This window comes from Dasypus novemcinctus, chromosome 14 (assembly GCF_030445035.2).
Source record: "Dasypus novemcinctus isolate mDasNov1 chromosome 14, mDasNov1.1.hap2, whole genome shotgun sequence".
In the NCBI taxonomy this organism is placed as follows: domain Eukaryota; kingdom Metazoa; phylum Chordata; class Mammalia; order Cingulata; family Dasypodidae; genus Dasypus; species Dasypus novemcinctus.
In genome coordinates, this window is record NC_080686.1 from 32,245,612 (window position 1) to 32,270,815 (window position 25,204).

Genomic DNA, 25,204 nt, shown 5'->3' on the forward strand with positions numbered 1-25,204 from the left:
CGTGTTTCCACGATGTTTACCATTCCCCACAAAGGAAGGAATCCCATTCAATGTTGGCTTGTTGGCTTTACAAACTGAGGCTAGAGGTTATGCCTATCAACTCAGGATGAGAGCAGATTATCCCCCATTCAGGATAGGAAGTACTGTTTAATCAGAGTGTAGCCAGCCACTCGTGGCCTCCTAGGAATCTGAGAAGGCCTCCGTAATAAAATGACACATTTAATCATCAGCCTTATCATTAAAGCGCTTTACTGTGGCTCAGCCACTACCATACCTTTCAGTAAGTAAATCCTCTTTCCAGTATCCCTATGGTGATGCTGTGTCCTCACTGTCACTATGGCATCACTTACTTACCTTTCCTGGCCACAGTGATATAACAGTATGCACCTATGGACAAACCCAGCGACAGGAAAGGAGAGTCCATTGGCTTGCCCCGTAATTCTACGGAAACCAGGGGACTCCCAATCACCTTCATAGAAACTGTGTTCCACTTATCAACTTTCAAAGAAGGTTCTTTTCATCCATTTAACAGTTCTTTTCTCCCATACCTGAAAATGCGTGTGATAGTGTACGTATATGTACAGACATGCATAACATGCATCGGTTCAAATGAAATCTGAAATCTGTATAGAACAGTCCACATCCCGTAATTTGCAAAAATTATTTTCAGAGTGGTGCTTTTTGGGTACACATCTTTATGTTAAAGGGAAAAAAAACTACTTCCATGTAAGCCATGGGACATATTTTTGAAACATCTTGGTAACCTAAGATTGGAAAGAAATGTCTTGCCTTAAAAAGAATTTACTTATTCTTACCACTTTTTTTCTACAAATACAGATAAGAGGATGCTTTTGAAGATGAGAAAATTTTAAATTCTCCAAAAAAATTTCAGAGTTAGGCAGAACTGATTGCTCCCTCTTCTCTTTTACCGCTTTGTCCTCTCTAGCATTTACTGCATACTCTATCCCGCAAGGTGTTTTTCCAGATCCCTGAAGTCAAAATGCACAACTCCAGGGGGCGGCACACATATAAAATACCATGCAAATGGTGCCCTGGAGTTACACAAGTCAGCCCTGTGTTGAGGGGAAACGCAGTCTTTCATCTTTTTACCCCTCCTGTCCTAGTGCCTGGTAAGCATGACTGCTGAAGCAGGAGTTGCACAATATACTTCATTGTTTAACAAATGAATGAATATGTGAACCTCATCGACTAGCTGACACTGAAACATTTTTAAAAATAGTATCAAAATATTGAAACAGTAGGCTTCAAATCAAAATAACACCTAGAGATAATCTGGTCTCATTCCATAATTCTTCAGATTGCAAAATGAAAACCCAAATGGCTCTGCTCAGGTCATGTAAGTAGTCAGGGATAAAACCAGAACCAAATCTCAATTCTCTTGCTCCCATGTGATTGTACCACTGTGCCAGTTCCCATCACGGTCACAATTAATATTACAGGCAGTTCTATGTATGTATTTGCACAATTCTAATTGGTGTTTGTAGCATCATTAGAAGACTCTTTAGTTTTAAAAGATGCCTATATGCAAAATTGTCTGATGTGTTCAAATGTTACCTAAAAATATTTGAATGGGGTGGGGGATAGTGCCACAGAGTCTATAAAATACCTTCCATTTGAGTGAAAGCTGAGATAATGTAGCTTGGGAGATTAAGTTTAGAATTTCAGTATAATACTTTGAGTGTGTGTTTTCAATCTGGATTACTGGTTTATTCTGGGAATTAAGACCTATTTCATTTCTCAGAGAATGATGGTCCTGCTACCAGTATCCTTTAAGAATTAGATAGTTGGGGTTTTTGTTGTCATTTGAGATTAAATAACAAATGAGTAAAACACATGCAAGATAAAAACCACTAAAAATTTATTTGTTTTTACTAGGGTGACAGTAAAGGCCATTAGTGGTAAAAATGAAATGCTAAGTTCTCTGCAATTCCGTAAGTGTGGATTTAATATACAACACATGCATTTCTTAGAACCACTTCTTCCCTAGTAAGAATTTTTCTCCTAAAGTACCCATCTGACAAAAAAGAAAGGTGACATTATTGATTTTAAGAATTCTTGTTCTTATTATGTCACAAGAAATACTAGAAAGAAAATCAAACCACAGAGAAAATTAGCATGAATAGTGAAAGCTGAGTGTAAGATGCAGTGGTCTGTGGCCCAGTGTGCTGGGTAATAAATCCAAAGAAGCAATGAGTAGGGAAAAGAAATCTTCAAAAGAATTCTTGCAAAAGAAAGTTAAAATATTTAAATATGGGAAACAGTCTCTTGGAAATTACAGCTATGTTTTCTTGAGTCTCAAAGGTCTGGAGGATGCAGTTCTGGGTGAACCCCTTATCTGAACAGACCACAGAAAGTCAAGAAACTAAAAAAATGGCAGCCTGGTCCTTTGTCCTCTTGATTTTAAAGCCAGCACCCAGTATTATCCACTTTTTCACTGACGCGTGCAGTGTGCCTGGGAGGGCAGAATTTATTCTGTGTTCGCCACAAAAGTAGACACTCGGCAACGACTGGGAGGCATCTAAGGGAAGCAGAACTAGCCAGTGGTTTAAATCAGGATGATGCCTAAAGACTGGAGAACTTATTTTTCATAGAAATGTATGTCTTTTAATCACTGGAGCTTTGAAGCACTTCCCTCTGGTTGATGTGATCGGGAGAAGCTCTGGCTGCCAGCTGCCCCGGCACATTCTTTCTGAGCCACCTTCATACACTTTACTTTTCTCATTTATAAAATGAGATAATATCCCCTGTCAACTCCTTCGAGTTGCTACAACAAATGAGCGACTAGATGATAACATCTATTCCAGCTGTCTGTAAGGATGAGTATGATGCGGTCCCAGAATTTGCTCTGTATAGTTTCTGGAAACTCTGAACCCTCACAAGAACTTTTTGAAATTGTTACTCACGTTATTTAGATAAACTGAGGCTTAGAGAAAACACTTCTCCAAGATCACACCTAGTGACATTGCTGGGATGAGAATTTGGGTCTGATTCTAAGACGTGATGGCATAACTGAGTATGTGGCTTTCCACTCTTCCCAAAGAATGTTACCTGCTTCATTTAGTGGCTTCATTTCCAGCTGGCAACTCCAGGCCCTGTTTGTATAATTTTAGGTCAATTCCTAAGTTAGGGAAGCAACCTTCCTTATCACTGGAGGACAGAAAGCTGTATCCTCCAGGAATTTGGCAGACCCCAGCAGGAGGCAACCACAGGTCTTTGGCAAAAGCTCTCTTTTCAGCAACACTGTCAATTCCAGTGACCCCGACCTTCCACCTGCAGGTCCCCTGAACAGCTGCTGTTCTGGGAGAAGCAGCAGCAGTCTGTCTTTCTTTAAAAGGCAAATATGTCCCTCCTTCTCTTCCCCCCTGCTGAGAGCCCACCTGGGAGCTCATCCCCAGCCCGCAGGGAAGGGGGTCATCTTCCACATGGAGAAAGTAAGGAAAAAGGGTGGGGTAAGGAGGCAGCTTCGACAGCAGACCCTCAATGCTCCCTTTTAATAGAAGCCAGATTTAACGTATGTCATTCTGTAAATCCGGGAGTCCAATTTGAGGCTTGTGTAATTTTCTGCAACCTTCCCTATTCTCAGTGGGAGGTGGTGCGAAGCCAAGCACATCAAGGTAGCTGGTGGAAGATATAATTTGCCTATTGTGAGCCTGCATTTGGTTCCCTGTTGTAGTTTTTATTTGCGTTGAGGTTTTGTGGTTTTGAAAAAGTCAACTAGATTTACTTTTAAAATTATGCTGGCCAAACATCAAAGGCAATAAGAGGAGGATATTTAGATATTATAAAGAAACCCCATGCACTTAATCTTTTATAGCTGTATTCTTTTTCAGGGCATGTATCAATAAATGGTTAGGGGACCTTCCATGAGAAACTCCTTATATTTTTTTGGGTCTCTAACTACCTCCATTAGTAAAAACCCTTCTCAGTGAGCCTTTTAAGTTCCCTTTTTCTTCCTCCTCAAACTCTGAATCTAATCCTGTTTGTTACGTGACCTCCTGCATAAAGAACAAGAATTGCTGACTTAAGTCCTATCCTCCTTCACAAGCTCCTGGGATGTCAGGAATTGGATTCTGCCTGTTTCACTTTTAGATATGAGGATCCCTTTCAGCCACAAAACTGGGACCATTTGGTTCATGAGTCGTTTACTTGGTAGGCAGAAGAAACTTTATATTGAAAGTGTCTTTGAAAGAGCATGCCAACTGATAATTGAAGAATTTGTTTTTTAGTCCCACAGGATTTTTTCAACCCAGATATTAAATATAGAAGGTATTCGTTTCTTGTCTCATATGCCCCTGTTCCAGGCACTTTAGGTGATAAATGTATATTCCTCACAACAGCCACTTAGAGATACTGTTATTCCTATTTACAGAAAGGAAACTGAGCCAGAGTTCAGACTCCACACCAGCTTTTTTCCATTATTACATGTTTGCCTCTGTAGAGGGGCGTTGACTTATGCTTCTGGGCGTAACTTGCTTGCTCTCTGAGACGGTGTCTTCACTGACAAATGCTGTAGTGCTGTTGGTGCTGTTGCGTGCACTTCTGCCAGCTATCCAGCACCCACACCAATCACCAGACTAACTCTGCTGCCAGAAAGGTCAGCGGCACCAAAATATCATTTTCTACTGTCAAAAGAAAGGTTCTGCAAGTCCACTGGCAGAAGGACATGTATACTAACAGGCGGCATTTATATGGCTTAGTGTGCCCCAAAACGTCCCATTACACCGTCATGTATTTCAGAAACTCCAGACATATTCCACGAGGAAATCACCCCACCGCTGAACCATGGATACACAGTCAAGACTCAAAATCACTGAGCTCACAGGGAGTGACTGTTTCTCTAGTTTTATAATAGAAACGATGGCACTGGGTCACCTTTGGTCATTGCTATCCTCAATCTTTCACCGATTACCTCCTCCCCAAACAGAAACATCATCAGATTTTTCCATCCACCTAGGTTGTTGCTTGTTCTATGAAACTGGCAACATTGTGGTTCATATTTAAAATAGTTTCAGGCATAGGAAGCACTCCACACTTCACTTAGCTTTCATTTTGTTAAAGCAGATGGGTTTGGAAATTGAGCCCTGGTTCTACCACCTACTAACTGTGTGAATCTCGGGAAGTTATTTGACATTACTAAGCCTCGATTTTCTCACCTGTAAGGTGGAAATAATAAACCTACTTCCCAGGACAGCTGAAATAATTGAGTTAATGTATATAAAACACTTAGCATGGTGTCTGACACATTGTAAATACTAAGTTTTTAATTTAAATGACTTTTACATGCTTAATAACTCTAAGGAATTGATGTTAGAAGGCTATAGTTGAGTGGAGGTAGGACATATAAGCAGGTCGTAATGTGAAAATTGCTTTGGCATAGATATTGAATCTTTGGGAGGATGGTCTGAGTGAGTTGGGTAAAACTTTAAAAAGGAGGTGACATAATTTGTGGGTCCCCAAGGAATAGATGGGATGCGCTTGGATCTCTGGAATAGAATAAATATAGACTTGAATTGACTTAACCAAAAAAAAAAAATCAGACCCAGATTCTTGCAGTTAACAGAAATTGTGCCCCGTGCCCATATTGATTTGTCTATAAAATGAATAGCTGTATTGGTAATCATGTATATTATAGAAGTAGACTTGATTGGAATTCCAGCTAATCCAGTTAAATCTATAAGATTAGGAATGAGAAAAACTCACAGAGGCTAGGTATATATGTACTTGATAAAATACTCTAAAATAAATTCATGAGAAAAAAGTGTTGGAAATATGACTCCTCATTCCACATATTTGGAACTATATGTAGTATCCTAATTAGCAATAAAATTTCTTGAGTTAACATCACCATGAGATAATTCCCTTCTACATTACTGAGTTTTGTCCTTAGATTTGTAACAGAACCATGATCATCTTGGTGTATTTATTATACTTTTTAGTCAATGAACCCAAATGAACTTGCATTTTAAAGAAAGATTTAAAGAAAGATTAAAGAAGGATTGCCATCAGCTTTCAGGCTTGGTTTTAAAGTTTGAATTCATATACCTGCAAAGAACTTAATGCTGTTTGGGGTGATGAAGATTTCAGATCTTCTTATAAGCACAAAAAGAAGAGAGAAAAATACATCAGCATCTTAATTATCTTTCCCAAATGATTTTCTCACTACCTTTAACTTGAGATGTTTCCCTATGTAACTAAGTAAAAAATATATGGTAAGATTCCTTTCTGGGTATTTTCAGAACTCCTAGTTATAACTATGCACCAAATATGGACAAACACTGGATTATGCAGTACACAGGCCCCATGCTGCCCATCCACATGGAATTCACAAACATTCTTCAGCGCAAACGGCTCCAGACTCTGATGTCCGTGGATGACTCTGTAGAAAAGGTAAGCACATGAACTCACCTCAGTGATAGGTTCAGGTCCAGCTTCTTTTGTGTGGATGCACTCTTGCTGAACGTGTGTGTGTCCAGAGACTTTATCCCCCACTCCCACTCACCCCCTTCCCCATCTTTTCCCCATCTGTCTACCTCTCCTAGCTTGGTTCTTGTGGAGCCAGTGGCAAAAGAGAGCGAAACATCAGAATATTGGAAATAAGGGGCGCACCCTAGAACACCTTCCAGAATTGAGCAAATAATGTAAATGGGTACAGTCAGTCTAGGATAAGGCAGTAGGGAATGGTGGGGATTGTGGTGAACTTGAAATTAAATACCTCATCGAAGTAGGCAGCAGCTATTCAGCTCATGCTAATCTGTGCCATGCATCCAGCATTTTCCAGATCTTCTGACTTAAAGCCAGAAATAAAAAATTTTATTTGAAATTTCCCGAATTTTAAAACTTAGCATGAGCCAAACAAAACATGCCTGGAGGCTGGATCTAGCTGGATCAGAGGCAGCCTGTTTTCAACCCTTGGTAACTAGATATAAGAGCAAAGAGATTGAAATGTGTTTCAAGCATGAATTTTCAAACTGAAACCTCTAAATTTGGTGGTGGAAGTTATTTTGTAGTTTTGCGTTTTCTTTTTCCAAGCAGGCAAACAAAACATGTAACTAGAATGTGCCAGATTCAAAAAAGTTATGTTTCAACTGTAGTCTTGGACTTTTTCCTTCAAGGATTGTAAACAGCTAAAAAATGTGGATAATGTTCATGTTTGTCAGCCTTATTAAAGTAATTCTAGCCTTTTACAAATAATGGAAAAAAGATTTGGAGGAAATTGTGGCAGTATGATGGAGTGTCATCTGACGTCATCACAATGGATTCTGCCTTGCCCCTGTGCTGTATTTCAGCTGTATAATATGCTAGTGGAAACGGGGGAGCTGGAGAACACGTACATCATTTACACGGCTGACCACGGTTACCACATTGGGCAGTTTGGACTGGTCAAGGGGAAATCCATGCCATATGACTTTGACATTCGAGTGCCTTTCTTTATTCGTGGTCCAAGCGTGGAACCAGGATCAATGTACGTATTTCTCTGTTTGTAACATTCAGCTGTCGTAGTTCATGTACGTCTAAAATAATTCAATTACCAAATCTCAGTCTCTGGTTTCTTTTCATCCAAAACAAAAAACTGTGTATGTAGGTTGGTAATTTAGAAAATGAAAACCAGTTTTCTCTTATATCATGTTAAATTAACTAAACATTACTATTGAAAGAAAAAGGAAAAATAACTATCATGAGTAATTCTCCCAAGTTGACCAGAATCCCTGTCCCTTTTGCCTCTGTACAAAGATACGGAATGTGGTCTTTAGGAACATAATGTCTAACTTATTGAATCAGAAACACCATCTCTTTTTTTTTTCATTTATTGAAGTATATAACTCGTACATAAACATACATAAACGGTAAGAGTATAGTAATAGTTGTGAACTTACAAAACAAACATGCTTAACATCATACCTCACCCTACCACCAATATCCTGCATTGTTGTGAAACATTTTTAACTAATGATTAAAAAGCATCCTCAAAATATTACTACTAACCAAAGTATCTTACATTTGGTATATTTTCCCCCCAACCCACCCTATTATTTTTATCATTTTTAAAATATCATTTATACATGAACATACTTAAACAATAAGTGTATAGTAAAAGTTGTGAACTTACGAAGCAAACATGAATAACATCATACAGGGGTCCCATTATCAACTCCGCCACCAACACCTTGCATTGTTATGAGACATTTTTTACAAATTACGAAATAATATCATCAAAATCTTATTATGAACTATAGTCCTTGTCTTATGTTTGGTGTATTTCCCCCCCAACCTACCCAGTTAATATATTTTAAATATGTTTTTATGACAGAAGTTGTAAACTTCAAAACAATCATGCACATGGGCAGAATTCCCATACAGCACTCCTCAATCAACACACCACACCATGGCGGCACATTTGTTACAGATTATGAGATAATATCAGATTATTACCAGGTCCATAGCATACATTTGGCACACTTTTTCCATACTCCCCCATTATCAACACAATACATCTTTGGCATAGATGCATGAATATTATATTATTACTGTTAACCACAGTCCATAGGTCATTCCAGTTGTATTTTTCCAATGCTTCTCCACATTCCCACCACCCTGTAATAGTGATGTATATATCTGCTGTAGCTCACAAAGGACACTCTTGCTTCTATACTGTCAACCACAATTCTCATCCACCTCTGGGTTTACTGTGTTATTCAGTCTGCAGATTATTCTTTAGCTTTCTGTCAATTGGCACTTACATCCCTAGACTACTCTTTCTGCCACATTTCCATTTATAAACCAACTGTTTCTCACTATAATGTATTGCTATCAACTCTATACATTTCCCCACTTTACAGTAAAGTTAGTTAAAATTTCTACATACATTATACATTAGTAGTCCATCTCAGCTCTCCTCTTAATCTCCTTTAAGAATCCACCACCTTGCCACCAGGTCTTGAAGCTTTTTTCCTACATTTTCTTCTGGAAGCTTTATGGTTCTTGCTTTTATATTTAGGTTTTTGAACCATTTTGAGTTAATTTTTGTATGTGTGAGATAGGGGTCCTCTTTCCTTCTTTTGGCTATGGATATCTAGTTTTCTCAGAGCCATTTGTTGAATGGACTTTTCTGCCTGAGCTGGGTGGGTATGACAGGCTTGTCAAAAATCTCTTGACCCTAGATGTGAGGGTCCGTTTCTGAACCATCACTTCAGTTCCATTGGTCTATGTGTCTGTCTTTATGCCAATACCATGCTGTTTTTACCACTGTAGCTGGGTAAAATGATTTAAAGTCCATAAATGGAGAGTCCTCCAACTTTGCTTTTCCTTTTTAAGATATTTCTGGTTATTCAGGACCCTTTACCCTTCCAAATAAATTTGCTAATCTTGCTTTCCATTTATTTTTAAACTGCTGGTGGGAATTTTCATTAGGACTGCCCTGAATCTGTATATCAATTTGAGTTGAATTGACATCTTAATGACATTTAGTCTTCCAACCCACAAGCTTGGAATGTTCTCCCAATTAGTTAGGTCTTTTTTGATTTCTTATAACAAAGACTTATAGTTTTCTGAATACAAGTGTTTTACATCATTGGTTAATTTTATTCCTAAATATTTGGGTTTTATCTGTCATATTTTATTTTTACCACTCTTTTGAGACTTATAGTTACTTTTACTGATATAGTCTTCATTTCTAGACTCTCTTCTAAGCCTCTCTTTCCTGTTTTTACTTTTCAGGCTATCGCACACCCTTTAGTATTTCCTGCAAAGCCAGTTTCTTGGTTATAAACTCTCTTAGTTCCTGTTTATCTGTGAATATTCTAAACTCATCCTCTTTTTTGAAAGACAGTCTTGCCAGATATAAGATTCTTGGCTGGAAGTTTTTCTCTTGAAGTATCTTAAATATATCATACCACTGTAATCTTGCCTCCATGGTTTCTGGTGAGAAATCAGCACTTAATTCTTATGGGATATCCCTTATGTTATGCATTGCTTTTCTCCTGCTGCTCTCAGAGTTCTCTCTTTGTCTTTGGCCTTTGACATTCCGATTAGTATGCATCTCGGAGTTGTTCTATTTGGATTTATTTGGATGGGAGTACGTTGTGCTTCTTCGACATGGATGTCCATGTCCTTCAATAGGGTTGGGAAATTTTCTATGATTATTTCTTCAGATATTCCTTCTATCCCTTTTCCCTTCTCCTTCTGGGATGCCCATGACATGTATGTTTGCACATCTCTTGCTGTCATTTACTTCCCTGAGACCTTGTTCAATTTTTTTTTTTTTACTTTTTTTTTATTGACTTTGTAATAATATTACATTAAAAAAAAAATATATATATATATATATATATGAGGTCCCGTTCAACCCCACCACCCCCACCCCATCTCTCCCCCCCCCAGCAACACTCACAAAAATATGGAACGCTTCACGAATTTGCGTGTCATCCTTGCGCAGGGGCCATGCTAATCTTCTCTGTATCATTCCAATTTTAGTATATGTGCTGCTGAAGCGAGCACCCTTGTTCAATTTTTTCCATTCTTTTCTTCATCTGCTCTTTTGTATATTCACTTTCAGAGGCCATTTCTTCAAGCTCACCGATCCTTTCTTCTTCCTCCTCAAATCTGCTATTATATGATTCCTGTGTATTTTTAATTCATTTATTGCACCTTTCATTCCCATAAGACCTGCTATTTTTCTATATGCTTTCAAATTCTTTGTGCTCATCCAGTGTCTTCTTAATATCTTTAATCTCTTTAGCCACCTCATTGAATGTATTAAGGAGATTTGTTTGAACATCTATGATTAGTTGTCTCAACTTCTTTATGTCATCTGGGGGCTTATCTTGTTCCTTTAACTGGGCCATAGCTTCCTGTTTCTTGGTGTGGTTTATAATTTTTTGTTGGTGTCTTGCCATCTGGTTTACCAGATGTATTTATTCTGGGTGCAGTTTCTCTCTTTAGTTTAGGGTTTTTCTGCCCTTTCTCCCTTGCTGGTTGTGTAGTAGGAGCCAAGGATGTAGTTTGTGCTGTAAGCTCTGGAGGCTTAAGCTGCCCTCATTGCCCCAGGAACCAATGAATCTTCTCCCAACTTTTCCTTTGCCAGGGGCAGGGACAGAGCCACAGCTGTGTGGAATAATCCAAGTCATGCAGGGCTAGGCTATAGTTGTCCAGAGAGACTGACGAAGTTTCACTTCCCTTTATCCCCTGCCTAGGGCAGGGATGTAGCTGCAGGTATGGGCAGCAACCTATGCCTTGTGGGTCCAAAATGACTGCAGTTGCCTTGGTAGACTTCTGATTATTCAGTCTGTGCCTGCCAAATGTACCTGCAGTTACCTGGAGAGGCTGGTGCAGAACCCACCAGCTTCCTCTGTGCTAGAGGTGGGGCTGAAACCTAGGCTAGGACTGCAGGCCTATCCGGGTGAAAGAAGCTGGTCCCTACCAGCACTGTGATTTTTCAGTCAGCCTGGCTTCCCCTCATGCTGGGGGTGGAGTCAAAATGGCAGCTAACAGCCTCTTTCTGACTTGGACAGGTTCCAATTTTAGCTGTTCTTAGGGTTATACTTTAGCCAACTGAATTTAGTAATCAGTAGCTGAAGTCAGTGGCCAACCGTCTCTTCCTCCCATGTTTTTTTGGAAAAAGGAACTTTCAATTCCAGCCACAGAATAGCTCCTGAGGCAGCTTGTGCCTCCAGAGTAGAATGATCACCGTCCTCTATGGCTTTGGCTTTATTTTGCCGAGAGGCTGGTGTGGGTCCCCCAGCTTCCTCCCTGCTGGAGGTGGGGCTGGGGCCTATGCTAGAGCTGCGGTCTGATCTGGGTGGAAAGAAGCCAGTCCCTACCTTCACTGTGATTTTTAGTCAGCCTGGCTCTCCATCATGCTGGGGGTGGAGTCAAAATGGTGGCTCCTGACCTCTTTCTGACTTAGGTTCAAACTTCAGCTGTTCTTAGGATTGTACTTTAGCCCTCTGAATTTATCATCAGTAGCTGAAGTTCATGCCCAGTCATCTCTTCCTCCCCCATTTTTGGAAGTGGAGCTTCCAATTCCAGCCACAAATAGCTCCCGAGGCGGCTTGTGCTGCCAGTGGAGGATGGGCACTGGCTTCCCAGGCATGGGGTGCTCTACTTATGAGTCTTCTCGGCAGATGGGCAGTCTCCTCCTTCCGTTCTTTCAGGGATTTTGCAGGATGCTCTTCTGGTGTCCTGGGCCCCCCAAACAGGTGCTTTAGACAGCTCTGGGTGATTACTAACTACCCTGCAGCACTAGCTGACTCTGAGAGCTCCTGACACTGCCGCCATTTGCTGGTTATCTAACACCATCATGCTTCGAAACAACCAATGTCATCCTCTAATTGTATGGGTTTTATTTGTTGTTGTTGTTGTTTTTAATTTTAAAAATCTTTACAAAAGAAAATGAAAGCATGACTTTCTTAAGAAGTAAGGCTTAAAGGACTGGAGGTCTGTTTCTGTCACATAGCTTTTGTCCTTAAGCCACAATCCTGTAGCATCTCTGCTTTCCCAGTATAAAATGGATTTCAAATGCCCTGCCAATCACATCAGAATGTTTTATGTAAAATGAGATCATGTACGTTAAAGAAATATGGAAAAAGTAAAAGAGAGGAAGTAGATTCAAAAGCTGAAATGGCCCTTAAAGGTCATCTAGACTGACCCCCTGACTTACCAATGAAGACTCCTGCTGGAGTATTTAATTCTCATTCAGGGTCCCCATCCTGGAACTGGCAGCATTGGGCCCCAGAACACACATATTCTGAATCTCACTCACATGCCTCTTCTGCCACTTACTTATCCTGCCTCTGGGGCAGGGCAGTGGAACCGAGGAGGGTCTTTACATCTCTTAAGATCAGTAGAATCATCAAATCTGTAGATGGAAGGCTTTACACTGGAAGGAGTAGGTGGCATGGATTGGATTCAACTATGAAAACATGTGGCCTGTTTTAGAATATTGATTTTTTTTTAAAAGCTCTCTTCAACAGAGGAGTTATGGACTGTCAGGTTTTAGAAGCAAGGATGCATCCCACAAAAACCGTATGTCCGACCACATCTAGTCTGGCAGTGCCACCAGAGCCCGGGGGTGATGGGCTGTGCCCCCAGGCAGGTTAATCTTGTGTGCTGACCACACACCCACCCTGCCCAACGGCAACCATCATCCTTGGGGAGAGGAGAGGGTGAGAGGAGCCAAAGGTGGATGAACCACTGCTGGGCAAGCAACCCCGAGTGCCACCCTCCCGTGGTGTCGGGTGTGGAGTGTGACAGCCGTCCCTTTGCAGAGTCCCCCAGATTGTGCTCAACATCGACCTGGCCCCCACCATCCTGGACATCGCCGGGCTGGACACCCCTCCCGACGTGGATGGCAAGTCTGTCCTCAAACTTCTGGACATGGAAAAGCCAGGTAACAGGTGCGTCCATCCTCTACCCCTCCGCCAGGCCCGGCGGTCGGGTGCCTAGAGCCAGCCGGCAGCTGAGAAAAGTGGAGGCAAAGTACACTTTGCCCGGGAGGGTCACCCCGAGCCGGGAAGTTTTAGGCTGTTTGTGAGTCGCACATTGAGGAGGATGCAGTCATGGTCTGTGGGAAGTGAGAGGTGTTTCTTTAAATAAACTGTTAGCACAAATCCCTTTGGAAGAACGTCCAGATGCCAACAGTAAATATTATTGTTTTGCTTTCAGGTTTCGAACAAACAAGAAGGCCAAAATTTGGCGTGATACATTCCTAGTGGAAAGAGGGTAATTATTGGTTCCTGGGGTGCTTCTGGGAACCAGTCCTAGTGGGCAGCTCTCCCTGCTGGGTATTTTTTTCCCCTTATTTGGCTCTACTGAGCATGCAGATTGTATAAACCTTGTCACAAGATTTGAATGGTTTGCTGCTCATTCTGCGCTAGCCAGCAGAGTAATTATTCTTGCATCCGAACTTTAAAGAATCGATTCTTAAAATGTGGGATCAAAGCCTTTACACGGGTATGGATTTACCGTGACATTGCTAACCTTCGGTTCGTAATTGGAGCAGTTGATTGACTTTATCAACCGTCCTTCCCAAGTCTTTCTCTTAGTCCCTCAAGGCTTGCCTGACACCTACTTTCATTTCTACCGATATGTCTTTCCTAATTTTAAATATGTAAGTTGTATGTGATTGTAATTATTTCTATAACCATGTATGGGTTTCCCATTTTGATTCATAATGTTCATTGTCCTGTTTTTATTCGTACATAAATTAGGAGAGAGAAGAGCATTTTATAATTGTCTTCTTTTAAAAAGGAATTTGAGCCCATAAAACTATACATTTATGTCCCAAACTTTGAAATTTTGCTTTTGGAGGGGGTGACACTTCCTCTCCTGCCCTCTCATCTTGATATTTCCCAGCTTGTATTTTTCCCAAGGGACTCATCACATGTTGAGCTCTTTTGGAGAGAGCCTTAACATCTCTTTCTTGCTGTTTGAAGAATGAGGAGTCGTGTGGCAGGGAAGAAAAAGAGAACAGTGTGGATACGGGGAAGGTAATTCAGATCACTTCTCAAGTAAGAAGCTTTTCCCTTTCTGTCAAAGCAAATTTCTGCGTAAGAAGGAAGAATCCAGCAAGAATATCCAACAGTCAAATCACTTGCCCAAATATGAGAGGGTCAAAGAGCTCTGCCAGCAGGCAAGGTACCAGACAGCCTGCGAACAGCCTGGGCAGGTGAGTGACGCAGCTTTTCTTCACTTCCACTCACATGCTTCTCCATTTCTAATTTAAAAGACCTTCAGGGGAGTGGCTGTCGCTCAAGTGATTGAGCACCTGCTTCCCATGTACAAGGTCCCAGGTTCAATCTCTGGTACCTCCTAAAAACGAAACAAATGAGAAAACCAACTCTCATTGGGGAATGGGTGTAGCTCAGTGGTTGAGCACCTGCTTCCCTTGTAGGAGGTCCTGGGTTCAATCTCTGGGCTGGTACCTTAAAAAAAAAAAAAGACCTTCGATACAGAAAGTAAGGTGCACATGAGCATACACTGGCTTTTCATGGGGTTCCAGGAGGCTGGGTCTCCTCAGCCCTGCTTAGGCCCCCTCCAGTGTAAAGAGGTGGTGCTCTTGGAGAGTCTCTGTCAGAAAGATCAGAGGCGGGTTCCATCTGCAGAGAAGCTGCCATCCCGGGGATCCCCCCAAAGGTCACCTAGACTGACCCCCTGACTTACCAACGAAGACGCTCTCAGGGCATTTGATTCTCAGAGTCCCCCATCCCGGAAGTGGCAGCGTTGGGCCCCAGAATACAAATATTTTGACTCTCACCCGAGAGATCAGCATTAGCTGATCATCACAGAGTGCTCCAGAGGCTGCTGGTTGTGAGGGGGCGGGCGCTGAGCCTCTGGGTGAGGCCTTCTGACCCCAGGCTAAAGTCAGATGTCATCTTAGCCCAGGGTGGGGGACAGAACGTGTGCCCAGGGGTGGGGAATGAGAAGGGAAACCTATCCTGATTGCTTACTTCTACCTCTGGGCACAAAGCTTGTGGCATCCAATATTTCATCGAATGAATCCTTTTTAGTAGAAATATTGCTGTAGAATCCAGGGCTACCCAGAACACCAGCGTATCCGTAAGAATCGAGGAAATACCCTCTGATGAGTTAACGGGGCCCTGTGTGAAAGGAAAACAAGTGTATTTGAGTACAATTTTAAACACTTGATTGAAAATGCTGTGTCACGATGAGAGAGGAACTGAATTTCACCCTAAATCATTGAGTCTTCGAACAGAATCAAGGAAAGTGAGGAGAGTTAACATTTACCGAGTATTTGTCTTATGTAGATGCACTGTACGTGGGATTTTATGTGTATTATCTCAGTTGAATCCTCACATGGCTCGAGTGAATTGGGCCTTATCATCTCCATCTTACAGATGGGAAGCTGGCAAGTGGCAGAGTTGGGATCCAAACAAGAGTTACCTGATTGAAAAGCTCAGGCCACTTGCCGCTTTCCAAGATAGGTTACAGTGAACTAGGTGAAAGGACATTCTGGTTGTCTGAGAGTCTTTCACTTATCTGACCTCTAGATATCTACACAGTGACCCAACACTAATTCAAGATATTGGACATGTGAAATGGGCAGCCTGGATGTTTTTTAAATGGCTTCTTTCATTATCCTCTTGATATATGGTATCTAGCTTATTGAATAGGCACGAACAATAAACATTTTGATCCTAATACCTGTTTTCCCATGCCTGTCTGTACACAGGACTCTTTGAAGTAAAAGAGAAGGGGGAGGAAAGGGCTGTTGAAAGAAGGGATAAAACCATGGCATTCTAGCAAGTCTTAATTTTCAAGTGTTTAGTGGAGCAACTTAGACCTATTCATTATATTTTAAGTTTGAAGTCTTCAAATCCTGCTTATGGAATCTCTTAAGTATTATTATGAATAAAACTTAAGAATTGCCCTTAACCTCTAAAATGATGTTTATGAGCCAGTCCCAAAAGGCTAATTTACTTTATTCAGGAGCTGGAAATGCTTGCTGTCAAATATATCTCATGCAAATTGGGGATCTTGTTACTATTTTAGCTCTCTAATGGTGAGTATTATACCCGTTTGGGAATAAGTTACACTGCCTACCTTTCACTATGCAATTTTGCAAACCTGTCCATATGGCTTGTGCTGAAATTTTAATTTATGTCCTAAAGGGCAAATGTAGCATAAACTAGATTACGATGCTTTGACACAAGCTCTTTACTCATGTACTGACTGCTAACTATTTTAAAACTTCGTTTTGCTTTTTCATATTTTTCTAAACTTGTTCTGCCATATGAAATGCTTTAATATCTGGTTCCCTGGCATTTTCCATTGCTGCTTTATTTCTATGTGGATCATTTGAATTTAGATTCAATCTTGTGCATTTAAGAGATCACTGGCAACAGTCTCTTTTAGAAGTGCCTAAATTAGTGGAGCAAAGAATGAGATTATGGCCTTGATGATAATTTCTTTCTATAGGATTTATTTCAATCGGGCAGAAGTGGTCTCTAGGAAAACAATGGTATCCCTAAGAAGTGAAGACTTGGAGAGTATTTCAGATGGTCTCAAGTTCCAGGTGTATTCAAGACATTAGTGAATTGTTACTCTAATCTACTGGTTCTCAGAATGGGGTCCCGAGACCAGTGATATCAGCATCATCTGGGAGCTTGTCAGAAATGCAAATTCTCCAGCCACCTACTGAATCAGAACCCATCAGGATGTGGTTTACCAAGTCCTCCAGGTGATTCTGATGCTTGCTGATGTTTGAGAACCACTATTTTAACCTGCAGCTGTGCTTATTGGTGCTTAAACTAGAACTTCAGAATCTGAGCACTTCAAGAAAAATTAAGCATTTCCAAGCCTGTTATCAGATCTGTGGGTCAGTGGGGGATGTAGCTCAATGGTAGAGCACTTGCTTTGCATGCATGAGGACCTGGGTTCGATCTCCAGGTAATTTATGAAACTAGGAATCTTATTTAAAAAGAAGGAAAAGCAGATCTGTGGGTCAAATCTGAGAGCTCTGTTCTGTTTTGTAGAATCTATATATTTTGGATCATTGCTCTGCCTGGCTACTTTGAAGATTATCTTTTTGGTTAGTTTGCTGATTTAAAAAGAGGAAGAAAGAGCACAGAATAATGAGAATATATTATTCAGCATCAAGGTGACAGTTAAGCTGGAACTCACTTGCTTGGAAGCCGTTCTCTCGGTATTAGCGTCCCACCTGGCTTGTGTCTTCTTACCAAGGTTAAATGCCTTCATTCAAAAGCAACACAATCCTCTCTTCAATTTGACCCTTCATCTGATAGAGGAAAAATCAGCAGTATTAGACTCCTTCTCTTCACTCCTAATCCTCAAATATGTAGTGTATTTTTCCTGCACCCTCTCCCAGTTGAATGAATGTGGACCCATGAAGTAGAATAAAGAGAGGAGAAAGGAATTTGGGCTAAGAAGAATTGGGTTAGAATATTGGCATCCACCACTGTCTAGTTGTGCATTCTTGGACAAGTCACTTAATTTTTCCTGAGTCTTAAATGCTCTCTTCTCTAAAATGGAGTTTAATTTCAGTCTTATGAGGATTAAATGGTATCATATATGTAAAGTGCCAGGTAAATTGTGAAGCAGCATGCAAATGTTGGGTATTGTTGTTCTGTGCCCTCTTACCTGTTGTTTTCATTTTTGAGAAAGCCAATGGGAAATTAAAATGGGCTGGGATCCCAGACACTTGGCATTGCTTCTCTACTGTGTGAATACAACAACCAGCAGAGACTAATTATGACAACATGGACATATGTGTTTGCTTTACTTCCACGCTCCTGAATCAATATGAGACTTAGTGTGATTTCCACCTCTCTCTCAACTGGGCATCACACCCCATGCACTTTTATGTCCCAACATATACATGCCTGCCTGCAGGTGCCTTCACAGTGCAAACCCAATCCTATCTTAAAAGTCTTCTGTTCAGCTGAGAACATAGATCAGAGATGCTCAGCTCTGGCTGCACATTAGAATCACCTGAGAAGCTTTTTTACAAATGTGAATGCACAGCCCTAATGCCAGATCAATTAAATTAAAATCTCTAGAGGTGAAGCCAAGGTACCTGTATTTCTTAATGGGGTTAAGACCCCAGGCCTAGAACCATAGCATGTCAAAATCGGAAGGGATCTTAGAAATGCTCTAGCTCAATGACATCAGTGTACTTACTGATAAGGAAATTGAGGTTCGGAAAACTTAAGCTATAAACTTAGAACCAGAACCTACATCTCATCATTTTGCCCTTTCTTCTCCACACCATGCTGCCTCTGCAAAAATGCAAGATAGTAGATTTCTCTTTGGGATTATAAATGGCATTTGCCTGGCTGGATCCAAAGGCTGGAGTCTTAGGATCTGCCCACAGCACTTCTGGTTGTGCTTCTCACACTTAGCTGCACATTAGACACGCACGGGCAGCTTTAGAAATGCTGAGGCCCAGGTCCCACCCCAGACTAATTAAATCAGAATCTCCGTGGCTGCGACACAGGCATCAGTTTTTTCAATCTCCTGGGTGATTCCTGTGTGCAGCCAAGGTTGAGAACTGCTGTTGTTGAGTGAGAAGTATTGTTTTTTTCTTCTAGGTACAACTATTGACTCTTGAAATAGGAGTTACATAAAAGTGAAATTCCCTGGATGTCCCATTTTGAAGTACATTTCATTTAGTCTCTGGGATTTAAGAAGGAAAATATGCAGCATGTTTTTATAGAACATATGTCACATCCTTTTGTTGAGTTGAATTCGAGAATCTTTACAATTTATTTTCCTTCTACTATTATAATGCCATCAAATCAGAGATTTGTTTAAATTATGAAAGGATCCCAGCCTCAAGCAAGCTGATAGCTATTTTAAAGGCGATTAGAATATAGTTTGTTGAATGTAATCTGGTTTGGCTCCAGGATCTAGTTCTTATCCAAAAATGATCCCTCTGACCTTTGTGACAGGCTGTGAAGCCTGAATAGAGATCTTACCGGTAAGATCTGGCTAGAATTCTAAGTTTGCCAGCAACGGACAGTCTGTTTCCAGAAACTCATTGAGCCCTAGCTAAGGATGCAACCTGGCCCATAGACATCCCCCCCTACCCCAGTTCTCCTGATTCCAGGGGGTCCCGGCCAGAAAGACCAAGACCCCAGGGCCATCCTCCACCTGTACTCGCATCTGCCCACGGGCCCCCAGTGTGCTTTCCTCAGCCCTCAGCTCTTGCTTACACTGAAGGATGCTTCACAGCAATTATTCATCTACCTAAATGTTTCGGCCTCTGCATACTTGTCAAAATACAAAAGCAGGGTTAAAAGTCAAACCATCTTCAGTGATGCTCTAAAGTCACAAACAGGCAAATTTAAGAACATGCCACTGATTAACCACACCAGGCGGCTCCCACCTGGTTTAATTTATACGGTCTCATTTTGCTTGCTCCCCAATGCTGCCCGCCCTGGTGGGGTTCCCTGCATCCCCATCCTGTGCTCATTCCCACTTTCTAATCTGCGTGTAAATTGCTGCCTTGGCCTTCCCAAATGCTCTTTCCCCGTCCCAGGCCCCTCTAAAGCCTCACTCCCTGCCCCAAACCATTCTTTCACTGGCACCCTTACCAAGAGCCTTGGAATTGAGTCCTGCCTCCATCACTTCCTTGGCACGTGACCACGGCAAGTTACTTAACCTAACTCTGTCCCAGCTTCTTCATCTGTAAAATGGGGATAATGACTGTACCTGCCTCAGAGGGTTGGTGCAGAAGTTATAGGATTAAAATATAGAAAGTACCTGCACAGTGCCTGGCTCTGGGTTCTTGGCCATGGTCAGTTGACCAGTTTCATTTTCCCTCAACTGCAAGCCCCATACTTCCAACATTGACTTTCCCAAATGATTTTCCAGATTAAAATCTAAAAAAGGAAACATTTTCTCTTTCTCCTGCTCTCTCCCCTCTTTCAACTTGCCCTTTTCCTCCCTATCTAACCTCACCTCATCTCAAAGAAAATAGGAGATAAATCTCCTTGGCATAAGTTATTCTATTTCATATTGGTGATAAAATTTGATAATGGTTTGAGCTAAATGGCAGTTTGGACAAAAATATGTACCATTTTTTCATATTTCAGAAGTGTTGAGATGAAAATTTTATGCCCATATCCCCATGCTGGTTTTCATTATCTTGGTACTGTATAAAGGATAATCAGGTTTTCAGGAAATTACTGTATGATCGATCCATTTCAGAGAACATATTATAATGAAGAACTAATCTGTGTATGTGAAATTAATTACTAAATGCATCAGTTGTACTGAATGAATTCATTGCAGAGTACTTTCTAAATAGGCATAGCCAAAATTTTTGTTTCTTACTCATGAAAATAGGCATAAGTGGCCTAAATAAGATATAGAACATCCCTGAAATCACTAACCAATCTGGAAAATGTATACAATTCAAAATTTAAAAACCAAAATGATTTCTAGTAGTTGCTTCAGGAAGGGGAAGTAGCCAGAGTTCTGCATCATCTGCTGTCATGCTAGGCAATATACATGGCATATTTTACAACTGAAAACTATTTTATAAGATAGCTAATATGCCCATTTTAAATGTGAAGAAACTGAAGCTCAGAAGGGAAAATTTGACCTAAGTCACCAGAGTTCAAACCGAGATCTGTATGATTCAAAAGCCATGGTCTCCCCACTAAATAATAATTACTATATTATATACAATTTACATCCAGAAAGCATGAATTTGCCCAGGGATTGGATAAATATTTTAAAAGGCTAACTATAAGAGCACTGCTCTAGATTCATACAGTACATCTTTTCCTCAGAACTCTGAAAACACTCAACAATTTATCCTCATGACATATCCTTGGGGCCAGAAGGAGCAAGCATTATTTTACCAGATGTGGAATCCTCAAGAACAAAGGGATTCTACAATTTGCTCAAGGCCATAGAGCCAGCAGCGAGAGAAAATTAAAATTGAGGTCTTCAGATTCCCAACCCAATACTTATCTCCATTAAAAATGGCTACCCCTCATCAGGTTTACATTAGATCAAATCCTTTAAGTAATAAACAATGAGTGTGTACTTAAGGAATAAAACTAATAAAGATATAATGAACTGCCTTTATTAAAGCACCTACCAGGGCTGCGTTCTCGCCATGCATTTTCTCTAATTCTCTTGACCTTGCAAAGGCTTCAGCTGTGTAGCTGACTTGCTCAGGGCCCCATAGCCACACGATGAAGCTGATATTCAAATCCAGGCATTTTTAGCTTAAAAGTTAGTCTTTTTCCACTAACCTTCCCCCTTCCCCCCCCCCATATGGGTATGAAATACCATTCCCAAGACCTAGGCAGACTATAGGTAATGCTAGTATAAAACCCTAATTAAAAAATTGAGTCATGGCAATGCTGGAGTTTGTTTTGAGGATTAAATAAGTTAATTCCTAGAAACTGCTTGTCAAGTAAGAGTTCAATAGATAGTGATGGTGTTGAAGATGATGAATAATGGGATTTTTCAAAAGCCATTTCCTCATGAGGTTTGATTCCACTGAACTAGCTGCAGGTGTGAATTCATGTACCAAAACAGCCAACTTTCTCTTCTTCATCAATTGTCATTTATATACAGGTATATATATTTAATCAAAAACACTAGTAACTCAGTTCAGTAATTCTGTGCTGAGTTAATCTGTGAGGAAGATTCAGGAGGATGAGACATGGTTCTTGCCTTTTATTCCAAGCTCAGGTGTGGTAGAAAAAGCTAGACTGAAATAATAATAGTTTAATTTATATTTGCCATTAATTATTTAGGTAATACTATTTAGCACCTAGCCCACAGATGTAAGGAAATATTTGTGGGATAAAGGAGTGCTAAATTCTTGATACGGACTAATGAATCAGAGAGGCTGGAGGAGAATTGAGATGGTGTAGTTCTGGAAAGGAAAAAAGGGATGAGCAGAAGAAGTGAGTGGGAGAAGACTGGAGACAATTGGAATCAGCAATGAACAGATTTGGTGATAAGCTTCAAGAGAGCAGTTGACAGGGAGGCAGAGCAGCAGCTGCATTTCTGCATTTCTGCAAGGGCACTTGATTGACAAACCCATTTCTTTTCTAAGGCCTGACTTCATGACCCATAGCCCACCTGCCTCACCTGAGCTCAGCTTTCCTATGATTCCTGACGCTCTTATTATTTTGGCCTTATACATGGCTTGAGGCATGAGTTTCAGAGCAATTCCTTTAAAAATTTCTCTCTCCTTCCTCTATAAATTCTGATGGCCATTTTAGTTGCAGCTATTTCAAGATTTTATTGCTCAGCCATAAAAATTGTCATGATATCGAACACTAAAATGACTATGGCAAATGTGTGGTAATTGCTTTTCATTAAAAAGCCTACTATGTCTGCAACTAAAATTTTCAAAACCTCTAGCTAATTATTTGTATGTATATATATTATGATATACATATGTCATATATGTAAAAGTCTAGTAACTTTTTCATAAGGTCCATGGCATAGAAAATATCTGCCGTTTTTGTCGCTGGCTCTTGCTTTATCCAGGTATGCATGTAGGTAGGTATATAGATGATAGTGTATATGGGTTTAAATGTGTGTACCTGTATTTGTATACATGCATATATGTATATACATATATTTGATATTGTATGGTACAATTCATCAGTGCCAAGGACAATGCCAGACATTGAGTGTGATGATATTCAACTCTTCAGAAAGGAAACACCCTTTCCCTTCTTCTATATCCCATAGAAAATCAACAAGGAATTTGGCTAATGGAGAAATGTAGGTTGGATTCCAAATAGGCTAAGTCCCTAAAAGTTGTCCTACATGTTTGTGCTCTACAGGAATCTGCTTGAGTCTCTGCTCTTCCAGGCCAAAAAACAGGCAGAACTTCTTTTTATGCACTGTGGTTATAAAATTAAAGTTTTCACTAGTTGCATGATTTAAAGATTAGTATTTGTACCAGAGTTGATATAAAATGGAACCACGTGAAGATGTAAGGCCATTATTTTTCAAGAGCACAGTTAGCCAAAATTTTCTGTCTGATAGAAAATCAAACATTTTTTAAGCTTCCACTTGGTTGTGAATTGTGTAGGGCCTGCTTCTTTTGCTTCTATCCATATTAAGTAGTCAATTTGTTGTTTTTAAATGCTGAAGGTAGAGATCCCCCAGGCAGGTGGATAAATCTTAAACCATTTTGATTTAAGATAGCTGTAGACACTCCGACACCACTGATTCCCAAATATTTGGAGATAGGAAAATTTTTATTATTTCACCAGCAAGAATTCCATATGGCTTATAGTTTCTTAATGGATTGCCTATCAGGGTTTTTAAAAAAATACCACTTTTGAGAATTGCATGGACCCTCCTCACACTAATTGGACATATCTGTTTGCCCAAGCCTGGAAATCACTGGTCTCCAGAATCTTCAAGGGCAGAACCATGGAATAGGCCACAGGTTGTTTTCAGCTAAACCTAAATTCTGTTGCTTTTCAACGAACTGTGGAAAAAATTGATTGCTCTTGAATATAGCACAAAGTCCTGCAAGTATAGATGAATTGGCAGTGTGCATCTGGTCAACTGGAGTCACTTTCTGACCTAATTAGGTCAGTTACTTTCTAAAATCGGCTGCCTTTTCACACCCACTCACACACATACATACTTACCTCTCAAGGATTCATCATTCCAGCTGCCAAGAAGTCCAGTAACCAGTTGCTAATCTAAAGCAGGGGTTCGTCCCTCTGAAGGCTCGTTAGAATCACCTGGGGAGCTTTAAAACTCCTATACCATGACCAAGTTTGAGAACTGCTAACCTGACATAATTCTAAGTGCCTGCTAAAGTTGATATCACATTTTTTTAGTTAAATCACCTCTAAGTCTTTAGACTACTCTTGTCTGTGTTGACTTTTCATGACTTTGTAAACAGGTAGGTGTCTAGTCTCTGGGACTTCCACTTCTGGAGAAGACAACTGAGTGTTCAAGACAGTGTGGCCAGGCCACCAGAGAAGGCTGAACGCTGAGGTGTCTTGCAGCAACCAAATTGAGTAGCGCCAAGAGTGTGTGTGCAGGGGCTAAAGTGAAGTCACAGAACAAGCCCTACTGTACGGTAGAAGTGTAACAGCTGTTGAAGGTATGCAGCTCCCTAAAGAGGAAACGAACCGTCGCTCTGCCTCTTGGTTCATTGTGAACGGTGTACCCCATTTTGTACTGGAGTTTCATTTGTTTGCTGACAAAGCCAATTGCGACCCTTGGCCAGACTTCTCCTTGTATTAGGACACTTTGTAATCCAGGATCACCCAGGGTAAGGCACAAGTACGGTTTGGGGGTCAGTGAGGCCATTTTAAGTGGTGCATGAAAGAACAACTTTTATTAATTTTAATATATATGTGAAAACATATAACTCACACAACAAACACACGCTTTTATAGATATTATTGTTTTGGCCACACTTTAAAAATGACTCAATATAAGGAAAGGTAGTAAGTAAAAGTACACAGGTGATACTAGATATGGAAGTAAAAATCAACCCAAGTTTGGTAGCACTACATTACTGCAGGCTAGAACAACCGGGTCAACTTAAAATTCAGGCCAATATTCTTCCTGCCTCCCAAATTAGCATGTTAGGGAGGGAGAGAGGGGAAAAGAAAAAGCGGGAGAAAGGCTCTCAGGTCCTTACCTACGGTGTGGAGGATCCCATATAATGACCCCCAGGGAAAAGAGGCCTGAC

General features: G+C 40.6%; 1 protein-coding gene and 1 non-coding gene across 9 annotated transcripts in view; one reads left to right on the top strand and one right to left on the bottom strand.

The window, feature by feature from the left end:
- SULF1 (sulfatase 1) overlaps positions 1-25,204 on the top strand; it is a 212,043-nt gene that overhangs the window by 140,708 nt on the left and 46,131 nt on the right. For all 8 annotated transcript variants that reach the window (XM_058275629.2, XM_071207847.1, XM_071207846.1 and 5 more), the window contains exons 8-12: positions 6,258-6,408; positions 7,308-7,483; positions 13,284-13,412; positions 13,681-13,737; positions 14,554-14,683. In XM_058275629.2, the coding sequence (XP_058131612.1) occupies positions 6,258-6,408; positions 7,308-7,483; positions 13,284-13,412; positions 13,681-13,737; positions 14,554-14,683 (643 nt within the window). The remainder of the gene's footprint in view (positions 1-6,257; positions 6,409-7,307; positions 7,484-13,283; positions 13,413-13,680; positions 13,738-14,553; positions 14,684-25,204) is intronic.
- On the bottom strand, positions 10,409-10,515 carry LOC111760729 (U6 spliceosomal RNA). The gene has a single exon (XR_002794337.1). It is a non-coding gene; the product is annotated as a U6 spliceosomal RNA (small nuclear RNA).